At 44.2% G+C, this 16,986-nt stretch overlaps 2 protein-coding genes across 2 annotated transcripts in view; both read left to right on the forward strand.

The window, feature by feature from the left end:
• LOC133615784 (uncharacterized) overlaps positions 1 to 2,714 on the forward strand; it is a 5,499-nt gene extending 2,785 nt beyond the window's left edge. The window contains exons 3-9 of the mRNA XM_061974556.1: positions 635 to 737; positions 1,030 to 1,133; positions 1,216 to 1,476; positions 1,586 to 1,679; positions 1,777 to 1,844; positions 1,943 to 2,101; positions 2,610 to 2,714. Of these exons, the coding sequence (XP_061830540.1) occupies positions 635 to 737; positions 1,030 to 1,133; positions 1,216 to 1,476; positions 1,586 to 1,679; positions 1,777 to 1,844; positions 1,943 to 2,101; positions 2,610 to 2,714 (894 nt within the window). The remainder of the gene's footprint in view (positions 1 to 634; positions 738 to 1,029; positions 1,134 to 1,215; positions 1,477 to 1,585; positions 1,680 to 1,776; positions 1,845 to 1,942; positions 2,102 to 2,609) is intronic.
• Positions 2,715 to 5,064: 2,350 nt separating this feature from the next.
• Positions 5,065 to 16,973, forward strand: LOC133602803 (uncharacterized; the record flags this gene model as incomplete). Its single annotated transcript, XM_061955993.2, has 4 exons — positions 5,065 to 5,153; positions 5,781 to 5,918; positions 6,419 to 6,529; positions 7,019 to 16,973. Coding segments are annotated over exons 2-4 (10,138 nt in total), but the record flags the coding sequence as incomplete, so codon positions are not given.
• Between the last annotated feature and the right edge of the window lie 13 nt (positions 16,974 to 16,986).

Consider the following 16,986-nt stretch of genomic DNA (forward strand, 5'->3'; position numbering starts at 1 on the left):
ACCTTGATGTCATGTTAGTTATGAGAGGTGTGTGTGTGTGTGTGTGTGTCCCTTTATGGTATGACAGCATGTGAGGTGAGGGACGTCAGTGAGTGAGTGGGCGAGAAAGGTGAGGGTGTGCGTGCAGGTGCTCTAGCTTGGTGGATGGCTGCGTCCAATAAAGTTGCAACAAACCGCCGGCCTCGTCATTCCCCCACTTTCGGGTAAAGTGAAGGTTGTTAGCCCTGAAGTACATAGGCCCTGGAGGAACATCTCCCCTGCGCCCCTCAACTACGGTCTGGGAGTCCCCCGTCCCCACCCACAGAAAGCACACCTCTTCTTTTCCAACCCCAACACTGCTATAAAACACACTCCGATCTTCTGTTTCTAGCCGATACTGGTTATTTTAAGTTATTTTTTTTATGTAGTAACGCATCATGTAGTAACGGTAACTGAGTTACTGAATATAAACAACGCGTTAGATTACTAGTTAGCGCCCAAACTAACGGCGTTACAGTAACGTGTTACTTTGTAACGCGTTAGTCCCAACACTGGTCATAACCCTATGTGGAAGAACGTTGACAACGTTTCACTCTGATCTTTGTGTTTTCTTTGCTACAATTTAACAGCTCTCTTTGTGTGTGTATCTGTTTAGATGCCGCGTGCCAAGGGCCACAGGCGGGCACTAGCCGCCAGGACGAAGTTGGCAGAGCGGCAGTCATTGCCCCCCATGCCTCCTGTGCCCGAGTTCGTCGCTCGTAAGTCTTGCACAGCTTATCGTATGCTTAATAGCAGGGGTGTCCAAAGTGTGGCCCACAGGTCGTTTTTTTACGGCCCCACGGCTCATTTTAAAAATACCATTGGAAAATAATTATAAACATTAAAAGTGGTATTTAAAGAGCAAACTGGTGAAATGTCACAAGAAACTGTAGCACTGTTTACTCTAATCACACAAAGCTGCCATGTAGGCTGTTCATTCTGCTTTATAGGTACTCTTCGCATGTAGATGAGCATGTGTTTAAGACACAATTTCGTCTCTTCATTACATAGGGCGCGGCACTGGGTTCCGCCACCGCGTGCGGAGGTGGCCCACTTCGGACCTGACTGGCCGTCAGGTGAAGTTTGTCCCTCCAGCTTTCGACCCGGAGAAGAAGGTAACATTTCTTCTTTCGTCAAGACTAAGTTGTTAGTCATGGTTCTTGTGTCTGTTCTAAAGCAAAGTGTTTGTTGTTTCAGACTGTCTTCGTCATCGGCGACTCCCACCTGAGGGGCCTGGTGGATGGGGACGTCGCCTTACCCAAGGTACCTCTCTCTTTTTCTTTTCTGTCTGTTCCAGGTGGAGGTGCAGCTGACTTGAGGAAAGAGGTGGGGCGCCTGGAGTTCCCGTGGACCCCGGATGTCGTCTGCGTGCTGGCCCCGAGCAACGACCTGGACCGTGGCGATGCGGCGGTGAAGTTCGGCGCGCTCCTGACCAGCGTCCGCAGCCGCTGGCCCAAGGTGCGTTTGTGTTCCCTTTTTGTTGTATATTACTGTACAGCTGTTTACAGCAGCCAGTGTTTTTTTATTTTATTTTAAGGCATAAATGTGATAAAATGTCTGTCTGTAGGTGTTTGTTCTGGACTTCCCCCCGCGTCTGAACAAACCCGTGGGCCTGCAGGATCTGCTGCGTCAGGAGCACCACCGCGTCGCAGCACGCATGGGTACGTTCATGCTTTCATCTTTGCGCTGGCGCAATTGTAGCTTTCACAGCAAATTCAAAGTATGCAAGTATAATGACTTTCCTTAAATCTGGATCAGGTCTCCCATTCGTGGCTGTGACCAGCAGCTTCCTGCTGGATCGGTTGGAGCTGTGGTGTTATGACGGCGTAAGTACAGCAACTGTACAGTTGTTATGACAGCCTATTTGCTTTATGTGGTGTTGGATACACTTATGGAGCCAATGTGTTCTGTATCTGTTATTCAGGTGCACCTCAGCGACACAGGTGGCTCGCCCATCCTGGTGAAGCTGTTGTGCGACGCTGCGCTCACCCTGTTCGCACCCGATCCCCCTGCACCTCCTTCCCCTGGTCTGAAGGACTGCCTGGATCCCCGGACGTGGCCCAGGGTTGGACAGGAGGGAGAGGTAATGTGTTGCTGTGGGCTGCTGTCTGTTTTTTAGAGCTGTTTTTTGTTTTTGTTACTTTTTTAATTAAGATAATACATTTGTATGATGAAATAACTAACGGCTCTATAGTTTATGATATACTTTAACAGTGCACATTTTCTTAAGACGAGGCCTCCTTATAAGAAAGAACAAAATAAAGGAGTGAGTGACAGGTGTTGCTGATTAAACAGCTAAAACAGTCATGTTTTTTGACAGCTTTTTGATGTTTTCTTATGCTAAGTATAAGCCTAGTTTGGATTATATTTAGTTGTCACAAACATCAAAATAAAAACAGTGAATGTTTTATTGGACTGTGTTAAGCATTTCTCTTAACGAGTTGGCTGAAACCTTTAGAAAAGTTGCCACAGTCTCCGGCTATGGTTTGCTCACAAACTTTTCTCATTCTGTATACATACAATAAAATAAGTGCCAATTTTTTTGGCAGATCACAATGGTAACAGTGTTATACTGCACTTTTCCTGTTTAGATGGCCTGCATCACTGCATCTGCTGTTCTTTGGAGGAAGATGGCAGAGCGGCAGTCATGGACCCCCATGCCTCCTGTCCCCGAGTTGGTCGCTCGTAAGTTTTGAACAGCTTATCGTATTGCGTTATAGCATGGTGTCCAAAGTGCAGCCCGGGGGCCATTTGCGGCCCTCAGTTTATTTTTTAACGGCCCCACCACACATTTTAAAATTACTATTGATTTTAGTGTGATTACTTTTTAAGTGTCATTGCTCAACAAATAATAATTTAAATCTATGGTGTTATGAGTTATTGCCCTTTTTAAGGCTCTATTATATAATCTCAAATATCCTACTTACAAATTTTATTGGGTGCAAATATTGCATATTTTGTTTTTTTCATTAAAAAAGGTTTTCTTTGACAAAAATAGCATTCCATTTTCATCTTTTAAAAATTTTATATTCATAGATAGACCTCATGTTGATCTAGAGCAGGGGTGTCCAAAGAGCGGCCCGGGGGCCATTTGCGGCCCCCAGGTCTTTTTTAAACGGCCCCACAGCACATTTTAAAAATACGATTGGAGAAATAATTACAATACATTAACAGTGGTATTTAAAAAGCACACCCGTGCAAATGTAGCAATGTTTTATAACACAAAGCTGCCATGTAGGCTGTTTCTTTCTTTAAAAAATAATTATGAATCTAAATCAATGTCATTATGAATTATTGACCTATTCAGAGCTGCAATTACGTCACATTAAATATTTTGCCATATTTTTTGGGGGAAAATGTTGCATATTTTGTTTGCCATGTAATAAACTAGCTGTTTTTTGTTTTTGTTTTTTTAAGAAGGTCCTACAACGAACACACAAATACGTACAATACCATAATACTTATAATTGACAGAGATTTGAAGTTGATCTCCAGATTGTGTTAAAAGTAAACACTTTTATGAGTAGGACCCTTTTGGATCCCCTACAATTTTAGTGTGATTACTTTTTAAGTGTCATTGTTCAAATAATAATAATTAATTATAATCTCTGGTGTTATAAGTTATTGCCCTTTTTATGGCTCTATTATATATTCTCAAATATCCCACTTACAAATTTTATTGGGTGAAAATATTGCTTTTTTAGTTATTAAAAAAAAAAAATATGGTTTTCTTTAACAAATATAGCATACAATTTTCATCTTTAAAAAATGTTATATTGACAGATAGACCTAATGTTGATCTAGAGCAGGGGTGTCCAAAGTGGGCCCGCAGGTCTTTTTTTTAACGGCCCCACGGCACATTTTAAAGATACGATTGGGGAAATAACTTTCGAAGTGGTATTTAAAAAGCAAACAGGTGAAATGTGACAAGAAAATGTAGCTATGTTTACCCTAATCATACAAAGCAGCCATGTAGGCTGTTTCTTTCTTTAAATTACAATAATGAATCTAAATCAATGTCATTATGTATTATTCACCTATTAAAGCCTTCCTTTACATCACATTAAATATTTTGTGGGGAATATGTTGCATATTTTGTGTTTGCCATGTAACAAAACTAGCTTTTGATTATAGAAGGTCCTAAAACGAACTTACAAAAAACATAAACAACCATAAAACTTATAATTGACATATATATCTGAAGTTGATCTCCAGATTATTGTGGTAAAAGTAAACAGTAAAAAAACACTATTATTATTTATTTTTTAACACTTTAACGTGTAGGACCCTTTTGGATTCCCTACAATTTGAGTGTGATTTGTTTTTCTGAGTCGTTGGTCAAAAAATAATAATGATCAATGGTGTTATGAGTTATTGACCTTTTTGAGGCTCTATTATATAGTCTCTAATATCCCACTTACACATTTTATTGGGTCAAATTATTGCATATTTACTTTTTTTTCATTAATAAAAGGGTTTTCTTTGACAAAAAGAGCATACAATTTTTATCTTTAAAAAATGTTACATTGACAGACCTAATGTTGATCTAGAGCAGGGGTATCCTAAGTGCGGCCCGGGGGACATTTGCGGCCCGCAGGTCTTTTTTAACGGCCCTAAGGCACATTTCAAAAATACGCTTGAAAACATGTAAAACCTTACAAGTGGTATTTAACGAGCAAACAGGTGAAATGTAACACGAAAATGTAGCAATGTTTACTCTAATCACACAAAGCTGCCATGTAGGCTGTTTCTTTCTTTCAAAAAATTATAATGACTCAAAATCTATGTCATTATGAATTATTGCCCTATTCAAGGCTTCCATTACATCACATTAAATATTTTGAGATATTTTTTGGGGAAAATGTTGCATATTTTGTTTGCCATGTAAAAAAAAAATCTGTTTTTTTTTTTTAATAACTCACTACAACGAACAAACAACAAACATAAACAACCATAAAACTTACAATTGACAGATCTGAAGTTGATCTCGACATTATTGTGTTAAAAGTAAACAGTAAAAAAAACACAATTTATAATTTAGGACGTCGACACCTGCCCTGGTGACGAGGCCAGACCCCCTGCCCCGTCGGCGCACAGATCCCCGGAGGTGGACCACGGTTGGACGGGAGGGAAAGGTAATGTGTTGCTGTGGGTCGCTGTCTGTATTTTAGAGCCGTTTTCACTTATTTTGTTTTTGTTTATTTTTTTATTATGATAATATATTTTTTACTATTACATAACCAACGCCTCTATAGTTTATTATGTACTTTAACAGTGTACTTTTTTATACCATGGGGCCTCCTTACAAGAAAGTACAACATAGCGCAGTGAGTGACAGGTGTTGCTGATTAAACGGCAAAAAATGTCACGATTCTGACAGCTTTTTGATGTTATATTATGCTAAACCCCCCCCCCCCAGAGGGGGGAGGTTACCCACATATGCAGTCCTCTCCAAGGTTTCTCATAGTCATTCACATCAACGGGCAGCCCTTTGAGACACTTGTGATTTAGGGCTATAGAAATATTCATTGATTGATTGATGTATAAGCCTAGTTTTGATGATATTTGGTTGTCACTGTCATCAAAAGACAAAAAAAATAGTTTGTTTTATTGGAGTGTGTTAAGCATGTCTCTTCTTATTAACGAGTTGTCTGAAACCTTTAGAAACGTTGCCACAGTCTCTGGCTATTGTTTGCTCACAAACCTTTCTCATTATGTATACATAAAATTAACTAAGTGACTTTTTTATTTATGTTTGGAAGGCTGGAACACAGCCGGTGCTACAGTCCCTTCCCATCCCGTCCAACCCTGTGTGGTTCAGCAGTCCTATGTTGGATGCCATGGAGGAGTTCGCTCCTTCCTCTGACTCCGACTGCACTGCTGTCCCACCACCTGGCCAGGTAATGTGTGTCATAAACTTCTTTCTACATATAGTGTCAATAACGAATCAAAGACACTGATGTATAATACATGTGTATACAACACTTTCTCTGTGTAATACTCCATTCATCCATCTTCTACTGCTTATCCGGGCTTGGGTCGCGGGGGCAGCAGCCCAATCAGGGAAGCCCAAGCTTCCCTCTTCTAAGCCACTTCTGCCTGCTCTTCCTGGGGGATCCCGAGGTGCTCCCAAGCCTGCTGAGAGACATAGTCTCTTCGGTGTGTCCTGGGTCTTCCTCGTGGTCTCCTACCGGTGGTACATGTCCTGAACACCAACAGCATGGCGTCCTAATAAAATGCCCAAGCCATTTTACAACTGTTATTACTATTACCATTATTACCACTAGTTGTTAATCAATTGTTGGGACATTTTTGAGTATGTGATACATAATTGTAATATATCCAATAAAGTAATCATTAAGTAGACAGCCTCTATGTATTTTTCTTTTCATTTTAATAGGCTTCTCCTGGGAGGTGTCGTCGGAGACCTGTGGCCGTCAAGCGCGCCGGACGGAGGGAGTTCACTCCTTCCTCTGAGTCCGACTGCATTGCTGTCCCACCACCTGGCCAGGTAATGTGTGTCATAAACTTCTTTCTACGTATAGTGTCAATAATGAATCGTAAGACACTGATGTATAATACATGTGTATACAACACTTTCTCTGTGTATTAATCCATTCATCCATCTTCTACTGCTATTCCTGGCTTGGGTCCTGGGGGAAGCAGCCCAATCTGGGAAGCACAAACTTCCCTCTCCTCAGCCACTTCTGCATGCTCTTCCCGAGGCGCTCCCAGGCCTGCTGAGAGACATAGTCTCTTCAGCGTGTCCTGGGTCTTCCTCGTGGTCTACCACCGGTGGTACATGTCCTGAACACCTCAACAGCAAGGCTTCCTAATAAAATGCCACAGCCATTTTACAACTGTTATTATTACCAGTAGTACCACTAGTTGTTAATCAATTGTTGGGACATTTTTGAGTATGTAATACATAATTGTAACATATCCAATCAGTATGCCTTAAGTAGACAGCCTCTATACATTTTTCTTTTAATTTCTATAGGCTTCTCCTGGGATGCGTCGTCGGAGACCTGTGGCCGTCAGGCGCGCCGGACGGAGGGAGCAGGTTGGTGTCACCGTTTTTCCCTTACATTTTCAGTTGCCTGCGGTCTGTGGGGAGCCAACGGTCATCAGGGAGGAGCCTGCTGTCCAGGAGGAAACCCAGGTGCCGCTGCAGGTCTCCACAGATAAGGTTGCTTCTTTTCCTCTACCTAGTGATAGTGGTACTGTTAGTGTTAGTGAACCTCAGTCCGTCTGTGGTCGTGTGGCAATGGTCGCGAGGGATTGTCGGGGAATTAGGTTAACTAAGGTTGTGCGCGGATCTTTTCACCAGGGGGAGAGCAGGTTTAGTTACGGAGGGATGCAGTGCATGGCCATTGCTGCAAGTAGTATAGCTAAGCATGTGGTGAAAAGCGTGTTTTCGTGGGAGACACAGGAGCTCGATCGCATTCTGTATTCCGGCGATGACTTTTACAGTCGTTTGCGTAACCTGGGTATTTTTAGCCATCCGTCGCATTTTTTGTCCGTGCCGGATCTACCTAGTAATGTACTTATTGACGAGCAGTTGTTTAGTTTTCATTTTAGTCAACACCCAGCATCTGGTGCTCTGGGTGTTGAGCAGGAAAACGGTCCTTTTGTGACTCTGCGTAATGGATTAGAGGGAATTTTCAGTCAGTACAGCATGTGTCTGCTGACACTGGTAACGTCTACATCTGCCATCATCTGTGAGGATGGACAGTTCGCTGTGGTCGACAGTCACTCACGTAGTAGCTGTGGCCTGGTCGATCACAACGGTACCAGTGTAATACTGCACTTCTCCTGTTTAGATGACCTGCATCACTACATCTGTTGTTTAGCTGACGCTCTCAGTCCAGGGCTGAAGCCTTTTGAGCTGTGTGGCGTTAGGGTTAGTGTAGGTGCAAGTCCAGCATTGTCTGGAGCTTCTGTAGAGAGTTGCATCTTTGAGATGAACACTACTGCAGCACCTGAGCTTACTGACATCAAAGATGTTTGTGCCACCACCTCCTTGTTTGAGAGTGATGCTGGTCCAGCTGTGAGCCACGCACAATCCGGTGTTTCTGTGGAGAGTGGCTTCATAGAGATGAGCACTGCTTCGGCACCAGGATTTAGTGACCTTGCAAAAAATTCTGCAGCCCCATCTGTGTGTCACAGTGGGAATGGTGTTGAAGCGAGCCCAGCACTGTCTGGCGCTTCGGTTCTCACTTTTTTAAGTGAAGTTAGCAGTGGCTCAACAGCAGAATTTGTTGCCTCTGATGGCAAAAAGCGTAAGATTTTTTCCCGTGAACGCATGTCTAAACAATCCAAGCGTTTTGACAGCAATATAGACAACTCTGATGTAGTGTTTATCACTGCATCAGAGAGTGGGAAACTGTTTTTCCGTCCCCTCGGTGAAGACGTTTGTAGGGCTTTGTGTAGTCAATTAAAAGTACATTTTGTGAAAGTCGGTGGTCTGGTGCATAGAGAGGTGGGCTACTTAGGTGTTCCCTGCCTTAGCGAGAAAATAGTTCCGGATGGGAACTGCTTTTTCAGAGCTGTTTCTCAGGCTGTCAGTGGTTCACAAAAGAACCATCGTAAGATTAGACTGGCAGCCTGTCGAGAGCTAGAAAAGAATGAGGCTAGGTATCGGGGTCTTTTGAGGAGCGAGATGTCTCTTTTACAGTACATCAAGCAGTCCAGGATGAAGTGTGTCAACACTTGGGCCACAGAGGTTGAAATCCAGGCCACTGCAGATTATTTAGGCATTGACATTTTTACTTTTCATGATGGTCGTTGGCTAAAGTATCGTTGCAGCAGTAAGTGTTTGTCAGCGGACTGCATTTACTTGGAAAATGTCGGGGGCCAGCATTTTGAGTACGTTGTTTGTGTTTTAAAGCCTGGACTGCACAGTTGTCATGGTTATTGTAAATTAGGCTGGGATATAGGCTGTAGCACTAGGTCTTCAGTGAAAGATGGAGCGGAGCACCCATACCAGGAGTCGACCCCGGGCCGCCTGGGTGATGTCCAGGAGGAAGCCCAGGTGCCGCTGCAGGTCTTCATAGATAAGGTTGCTTTTTTTCCTCCCCCTAGTGGTAGTGTTAGTGAACCTCAGTCCGTCTGTGGTCGTGTGGCAATGGGCGCGAGGGATTGTCGGGGAATTAGGTTAAGTAAGGTTGTGCGCGGATCTTTTCACCAGGGGGATAGCAGGTTTAGTTACGGAGGGATGCAGTGCATGGCCATTGCTGCAAGTAGTATAGCTAAGCATGTGGTGAAAAGCGTGTTTTCGTGGGAGAGACAAGAGCTCGATCGCATTCTGTATTCCGGCGATGAATTTTACAGTAGTTTGCGCAACCTGGGGATTTTTAGCCATCCGTCCCATTTTTTGTCCGTGCCGGATCTACCTACTAATGTAGTTATTGACGAGCAGTTGTTTAGTTTTCATTTTAGTCAACACCCAGCATCTGGTGCTGTGGGTGTTGAGCAGGAAAACGGTCCCTTTGTGACTCTGCGTAATGGATTAGAGGGAATTTTCAGTCAGTACAGCATGTGTCTGCTGACACTGGTCACGTCTACATCTGCCATCATCTGTGAGGATGGACAGTTCGCTGTGGTCGACAGTCACTCACGTAGTAGCTGTGGCCTGGTCGATCACAACGGTACCAGTGTAATACTGCACTTCTCCTGTTTAGATGACCTGCATCACTACATTTGTTGTTTGGCTGACGCTCTCAGTCGAGGGCCCAAGCCTTTTGAGCTGTGTGGCGTTAGGGTTAGTGTAGCTGCAAGTCCAGCGTTGTCTGGAGCTTCTGTAGAGAGTTGCATCTTTGAGATGAACACTGCTGCAGCACCTAAGCTTAGTGACATCAATGTTTGTGCAACCACCTCATTGTTTGAGAGTGATGCAGGTCCTGCTGTGAGCCACGCACAATCCGGTGTTCCTGTGGAGAGTGGCTTCATAGAGATGAGCACTGCTCCGGCACCAGGATTTAGTAACCTTGACAAAGATTTTGCAGCCCCATCTGTGTGTCAGACTGGGGCTGGTGTTGAAGCGAGCCCAGCACTCTCTGGCGCTTCTGTTCTCACTTTAAGTGAAGTTAGCAGTGGCTCAACAGCAGCATTTGTTGCCACTGATGGCAAAAAGCGTTTGTTTTTTTCTGGTGAACGCATGTCAAAACAATCCAAACGTTTTGATAGCGTTCTAGTCAACTCTGATGTAGTGTTTGTCTCTGCATCTGAGAGTGACAAACTGTTTTTCCGTCCCCTTGGTGATGACGTTTGTAGGGCTTTGTGTAGTCAATTAAAAGTAGATTTTATGAAAGTCGGTGGTCTGGTGCATAGAGAGGTGTGCTACTTAGGTGTTCCCTGCCTTAGCGAGAAAATAGTTCCGGATGGGAACTGCTTTTTCAGAGCTGTTTCTCAGGCTGTCAGTGGTTCACAGAAGAACCATCGTAAGATTAGACTGGCAGCCTGTAGAGAGTTAGAAAATAATGAGGCTAAGTATCGGGGTCTTTTGAGGAGCGAGATGTCTCTTTTAGAGTACATCAAGCAGTCCAGGATGAAGTGTGTCAAGACTTGGGCCACAGAGGTTGAAATCCAGGCCACTGCGAATTATTTAGGCATTGACATTTTTTCTTTTCATGATGGTCGTTGGCTAAAGTATCGTTGCAGCAGTAAGTGTTTGTCAGCGGACTGCATTTACTTGGAGAATGTCGGGGGCCAGCATTTTGAGTCTGTTGTTTGTGTTTTAAAGCCTGGACTGCAAAGTTGTCATGGTTATTGTAAGTTAGGCAGGGATATAGGCCGTAGCACTAGGTCTTCACTTAAAAATGGAGCGGGGCTGGCAGTAGATGGGATAGATTGTAAAGGTAAAGATTTTATAGAGGTTGTAGAGGGTAGTACAATAAGTAGGGATTCTAGTGCGACAAAGTATTTAAAGCGTAAGAAAAGACTGCAGGATACATTTAATTTTAACCGTCGCGAGAGACGTGCCCTGCTTTATAGGAAAATGTATAGTGACGACTTGAAATTCAGGGAGAGCTATACATCACGAAGTGTTGACAAATACAGATATAGCTTTGAGCACAGACAAAGGGTGAAAGCACGCACAGTAGGAAAGTACAGGGAGAATTTGGGTCACAGGATCATGGTTAAAAAACGCAGTGTAGCGAGATACAGGGCTGACATTGAACACAGGCAAAGGGTCAAATACGGGAGTAAAGTGGCGAGTAAAACAAAATACATTAATTTAGAATACAAGGCCAAAGTTAAAGCACGCAGTGTTGCTAAATACAGTGACAATATTGCCCATAGATACTGTGTTAAAGCACGCAGTGTTGCTAAATACAGTGACAATATTGCCCATAGATACTGTGTTAAAGCACGCAGTGTTGCTAAATACAGTGACAATATTGCCCATAGATACTGTGTTAAAGCACGCAGTATAGCCAAATACAGTACAAATATTGCGCACAGAGAAAGGGTTAAGTTTGGGAGTAAAGTGGCGAGTAAAATAAAGTACATGGACAATTTAGAACACAGGCAAAGGGTTAAACTAGGCAGCAAAAGGCAGTATAGTGTTAGTTTAAAACATAGGCAGCAAGTAATAGCTAGTGTACAGCTGAGTCGGAAGCAGAGGCTGGAGAGGTCTGTAGATTTTGGTTTTGTCATGGATAGTTTTTTGGATAAGGTTAGACACGGACCGGATTTCGTGTGTAGTGTTTGTCATAGGCTGCAGTTTAAATATCAGGTGCTGCGCTGTGAGAGGGAAGTATATGCAGCACGTTTAGCAACGGCAGGCATTGCAAATAATTGCATTAGTGAGCATTATCTGCATAGTTGTGATGATAAGTGTGTTGAGCCCTGTCCCATTGTTGAGTCCAGAGGTCAGTTGTGGATTTGTTTTACTTGTCATAGTAAGATCAGTAAAGGTCAATTCCCAGCTGAATGTTGGAACAATAACTTAGCTGTACACCCCATTCCTCCAGAACTGGGATGTCTGAATAGCTTAGAGCAGCACCTGATAGCTTTACGCATCCCTTTTATGAAGGCGTTGGCGTTGCCTAAGGGTGGTCAGAATGGTGTACACGGGCCAGTTACTTGTGTTCCGGCCAACATTGTACAAACCACAAATGTGTTGCCGCGGTCCAGTACGGAGGGGTCTCTGCTTCAAGTTAAGTTAAAACGGAAATTAACCTACAAAGGACACTACGAGTATCAATTTGTTGACTCGTGGCGTGTCAGGCGTGCTATAGAGTACTTAAAGAGAACTAATGTCTTGTATAAAGACATTGAGTTCAACGTGGAATGGTTAAATGATTTTTGTAGGGAAGAAGAGGTTGTAGAGGCTGGTCAGGGTAAGCAGGTTGTTGTTGACACACAGTCCAGTGAGGATGAGGCTGTCGAGCAGGACATTGGGGTAGAAGAAGAATCCGAAGACATAGCACAAGATGAAATGTTACATGACAGACAACAGCACTGCATGTTTCAGGACACTTGTCTTATGCCTGTTGATATCGGTCAGGAAGCATTAGATCAGTATTTTGCGGATGTTGTATGTCTGGCCCCCGCGGAAGGTAATAGTCCGGTTAGAATGCTTTCTGACAAATTAAATGAGGCGAAGTGTTTCCCTGTGCTGTTTCCGACTAGCACAAATACATTCCACACCCGCCGCACGCATCGCTTAACATTGTCGCGCTACTTTAATAATCGGGTAATGCACGCCGACGGCCGTTTTGCGCGCAATGTGGAATACATATTCTTTAGCCAGTATATGTCCGAATTAGACAAAGTGATAAGTAGTATTTCGGTCGCCATGCGTAAAGGTAAGGGGGGTCAGCATTCTCAGCGGATTTCCCCGGGCATGCTCAAAGACGACGAGTCTCTGAAGCGCTTGCTACAGTTCGATGACGGTTTTCGTTTCCTTCGGCCCATTCGCGGGACGCCAGCTTTTTGGTCTTCCGTTCAGAAAGACCTTTTGGCTTGTGTCCGCCAATTGGGGATTCCTACATGGTTCTGCTCTTTTTCTTCTGCTGATTTGCGCTGGCAAAATCTCCTTGCCAGCATCCTGAGACAGGAAGGCAGACAGCAGACAGTAGAACAGTTAGAGTGGGCCGATAGGTGCGAGCTGTTGCGTCGCAACCCGGTCACAGCCGCGAGGATGTTTGACTACAGGTGGCACTGTTTTTTGAAGGAAGTACTCATGTCCCCGTCTCAACCAGTTGGCAAGATTGTAGATTTCTTTTATCGCATTGAGTTCCAGCAGCGTGGGTCCCCCCATGTTCATGCGCTGTTTTGGATTGAGGGAGCTCCCCAAATTTATAAAAACACAGATGTAGAAGTTGCAGAGTTTGTTGATAAATATGTCACATGTGAGCTACCCTCTGGCGATGACACACTATTGGAAGTTGTGTCATCGGTTCAAACGCATTCAAAACGGCATTCAAAGTCATGTCGTAAAAATAAAACGGTATGTCGTTTCAATTTTCCAAAACCCATCTCTGCACGCACGTTCATCTGCAAAATCAAAGAATGTGTTTGTCCTAAAAAGGGAACGGGGACAGAGGGTGATCGCACTTCAGAAAACAGGCCAAAGTGCACCTGTTTTGACGATGAGGGAAGGAAGATGCCAAAGGAGGTTGCGAAGATGTTTATGGAGAGAGTAAAGAATGCCATGGGGAGGGAGGAGCCTTTTGGTAGTGTAGAAGAGTTGTTTGCCAGTGTGGGCATCAACCAGGAAGTCTTTGAGCTCGCTTATAGGCGGCTGGAGACTAAGAATAAGGTGGTTTATAGGCGAGGGGTAAACGACACCTGGGTTAACCAGTATAATAGGAATCTATTAAAGTGTTGGAACGCTAACATGGACATTAGCTTTGTCACTGACGCCTACGCAGTCATCATATACATCATAAAGTACATAACAAAATCAGAGACCGAAATGGGTCTGTTATTGAGCAATGCCCTTAAGGAAGCAAATAAACTAGGAAATCTCTCTGCTAAAGACGCTCTAAAGAAACTGGGCAGTGTATATTTACACAACAGAGATGTCTGCGCTCAGGAGGCAGTGTATAGGCTAATGAGCATGCATTTGAAGGAATGTTCCAGGAAGGTCGTGTTTATTCCAACAGGGAATAACATTGTGCGGATGAGTTTACCCCTCAGTGTGTTGTTGCAAAGGGCTTCCTCAGAGGGCCTTAGGTCCGAAAACATGTGGATGACAAGCATTGTCGAGAGGTATAAGAACAGGCCCGATAGTGTCGTGTTTGAGGATATGTGCATAGCCACGTTTTGTTCGGAGTATCGTATTCTCACCCAGAATGAAAACCCGGACAATAAAATTGAACTTCAAGGGGGTTTAGGGTTCGTCTTGCGGAGAACACGAACGCAGTTTGCCGTCGTTCGCTACATGCGGTTCAAATTGGACAAACAGGAGGAAGCCCACTTTCAGAGTTTGCTGCAGTTGTTCCTTCCTTATAGAACTGATTTAGAGCTCAAGCCGGAAGGCTTTGAGTTCTACAAACAGTTCCACGAGGAAGGTAATGTGACGTCGGCTGGCGGGACCGAGCGGCCAGTGCGAGACGTCGTCGATGAAAACAGGGCAAAGTTTGAAGTGGACTGTCCTCGATTAGAGCGTGCGCAGGAGATTGCGGACATGTTGGGCGGTGTCGACGAGGATGCGTGGGGGGACCTTTGTCCTGAACAGCAAGTCGAACACATGGAATGTTTAGAGGAGAGGCGGCAGCAGCAGCAGGGGGAAATTAGGGACGAGCAGCTAGTTGAATTGGAGGAAAATGTCCCCGATTTGTTTGTTGGTGGTAAACAAGTAGCTACGATCGAGAGAAACACCAACATTTTGCCTAGAAGGGAGGGTTTAGCTCTGGTCCATTCTCTCAATGAGACGCAGAGGAGCATTTTTGATAGGATTAGGAAATGGTGCCTAGAAAAGGTGATGGGAAAAACCCCAGAACCTTTCCATGTGTTCGTAACTGGTGGGGCAGGTACTGGAAAAAGCCATTTGATTAGAGCTATCCAGTACGAGGCAGGGAGACTATTGTCGCGTCTGTACCAACCGGATGAAACCTGCGTACTCTTAACTGCTCCCACAGGCATCGCTGCATACAGTTTACATGCAGCCACAATTCACCACACCTTTAGTATTGGCATGCAGGTTAGTTTACCGTATATCCCTCTGGGTGAAGATAAGATAAACTCCTTGAGGGCTCAATTTGGTCACCTACAAATTCTAATCATTGACGAAATCAGTATGGTAGATCATCATCTTTTAGCTTATGTGCATGGCCGGTTAAGGCAAATTAAACAGACGGGGGACTTTTCTCCATTTGGCAATGTTAGTGTTGTAGCTGTTGGTGACTTTTATCAGTTGCCGCCCGTTAAAGGGAGGCCGCTGTACACCTGTCAGGTGGGTGTGGACCTCTGGTGTCATTTCACAAAGGTAGAACTAAAAACAGTTGTGAGGCAAAAAGATAGTGTCTTTTCTGAGCTGCTAAATAGACTTAGAGTTCGGTCAAAGGAAACCCCATTATCGCAAAGCGACGTCGATATCCTCAAGTCTCGGGAGACGGGGGAACAGAGCGCTGCTTTGCATATTTATCCCACGAATATGCAAGCCAGCGAGCATAATCTGAAGCGGTTATTCGCAACCTGTCCAGATTATGTTACAATTGAGGCCCAAGATTTTATTAACAGCAGGAAGACGGGTGAATTAGAGCGCGTGGTCGGGCATCACGGTAAAACGTCGTACACGTGTTTGGCCAAGAGTTTGTGTTTGGCTCCGGAAGCACGTGTCATGCTTTGTAAAAATGTTGCTGTGGCAGACGGTCTGGTCAATGGCGCATGTGGAACGGTGACTTATATTCAATTTGGAGCAGATGAAGACTTCCCCCTCGTAGTCTATGTCAAATTTGATGATCCTAAGATAGGCTCACAAAGGAGAAAGGAACGTTCCCATGCTGCTGTAGAATGCCCGCATTCTACTGCCATTGACCCCGTGGAGGATTCGGCGACAAAACGCGGCGGTTTGCGTCGTCAGTTTCCTCTTAAACTCGCGTGGGCCTGCACTGTTCACAAAGTGCAAGGTCTAACTGTCGACGAGGCTGTCGTGTGTTTACACAAGATTTTTGCAGCTGGGCAGGCGTATGTCGCCCTCAGTCGTGTTAGGGATATATCCGGCCTTGTGATTACAGATTTTGAGGAAAAGGCCATTTACTGCAAGCACACCGTCAAGGGGGCATTGGATAGCATGCCCCCATTCCTACTTGAACATCCACAGCCTTCATTAGAAACTCCCTGTTTCTCTGTGTATTTACTTAACGTCCAAAATTTACGTAGCCACGTCGCTCATTTGGTGTCTTGTACGCAGCATTTACAGCCTACCTGTATTGCTGTCACAGAGACGTGGCTCAGTGCACAATCCTCAACAGACTGTGTCCAAATAGAGGGATACACTTTCCACAGTCGTCCTCGAGCCTTGTGTTACAGCAGCAATGATGTCAAATTATCTGAGATTAGAGATCTCGAACATGGCGGAGTGGGATTATATGTTGTAGATAATTCGGACTGTGAGATTCTGCAGGTGCCCGATTTAAATCTGGAGTGCTTGGTGTGCCTGTTTACCAAAGAGAGCCTTTTGATGGCAGTAATTTATCGTCCGCCATGTTATCCAATTTCACTTTTTAAATCCAATCTGGTTAAGTTACTTGATTGTGTAAATCCCATCAGTAACACAATTGCTATAATGGGCGATTTTAATGAAGACCTCCTCAAACATTCATCAATTTCTAAATTAATGGGCCAAAATGGATTTTGCCAGCATGTAACACAAGAGACTACAGAGAGTGGGACATTAATTGACCATGTTTATGTCAAAACTACACAGTATGCTGTGGATTGTGCAGTGGTGTCCACTTATTTCAGTGACCACGAAGCCATCCTGTGTGGTTTTCGTGGTCAAGATGAAGG

Source organism: Nerophis lumbriciformis, unplaced genomic scaffold, assembly GCF_033978685.3.
Source record: "Nerophis lumbriciformis unplaced genomic scaffold, RoL_Nlum_v2.1 HiC_scaffold_860, whole genome shotgun sequence".
Taxonomy (NCBI): domain Eukaryota; kingdom Metazoa; phylum Chordata; class Actinopteri; order Syngnathiformes; family Syngnathidae; genus Nerophis; species Nerophis lumbriciformis.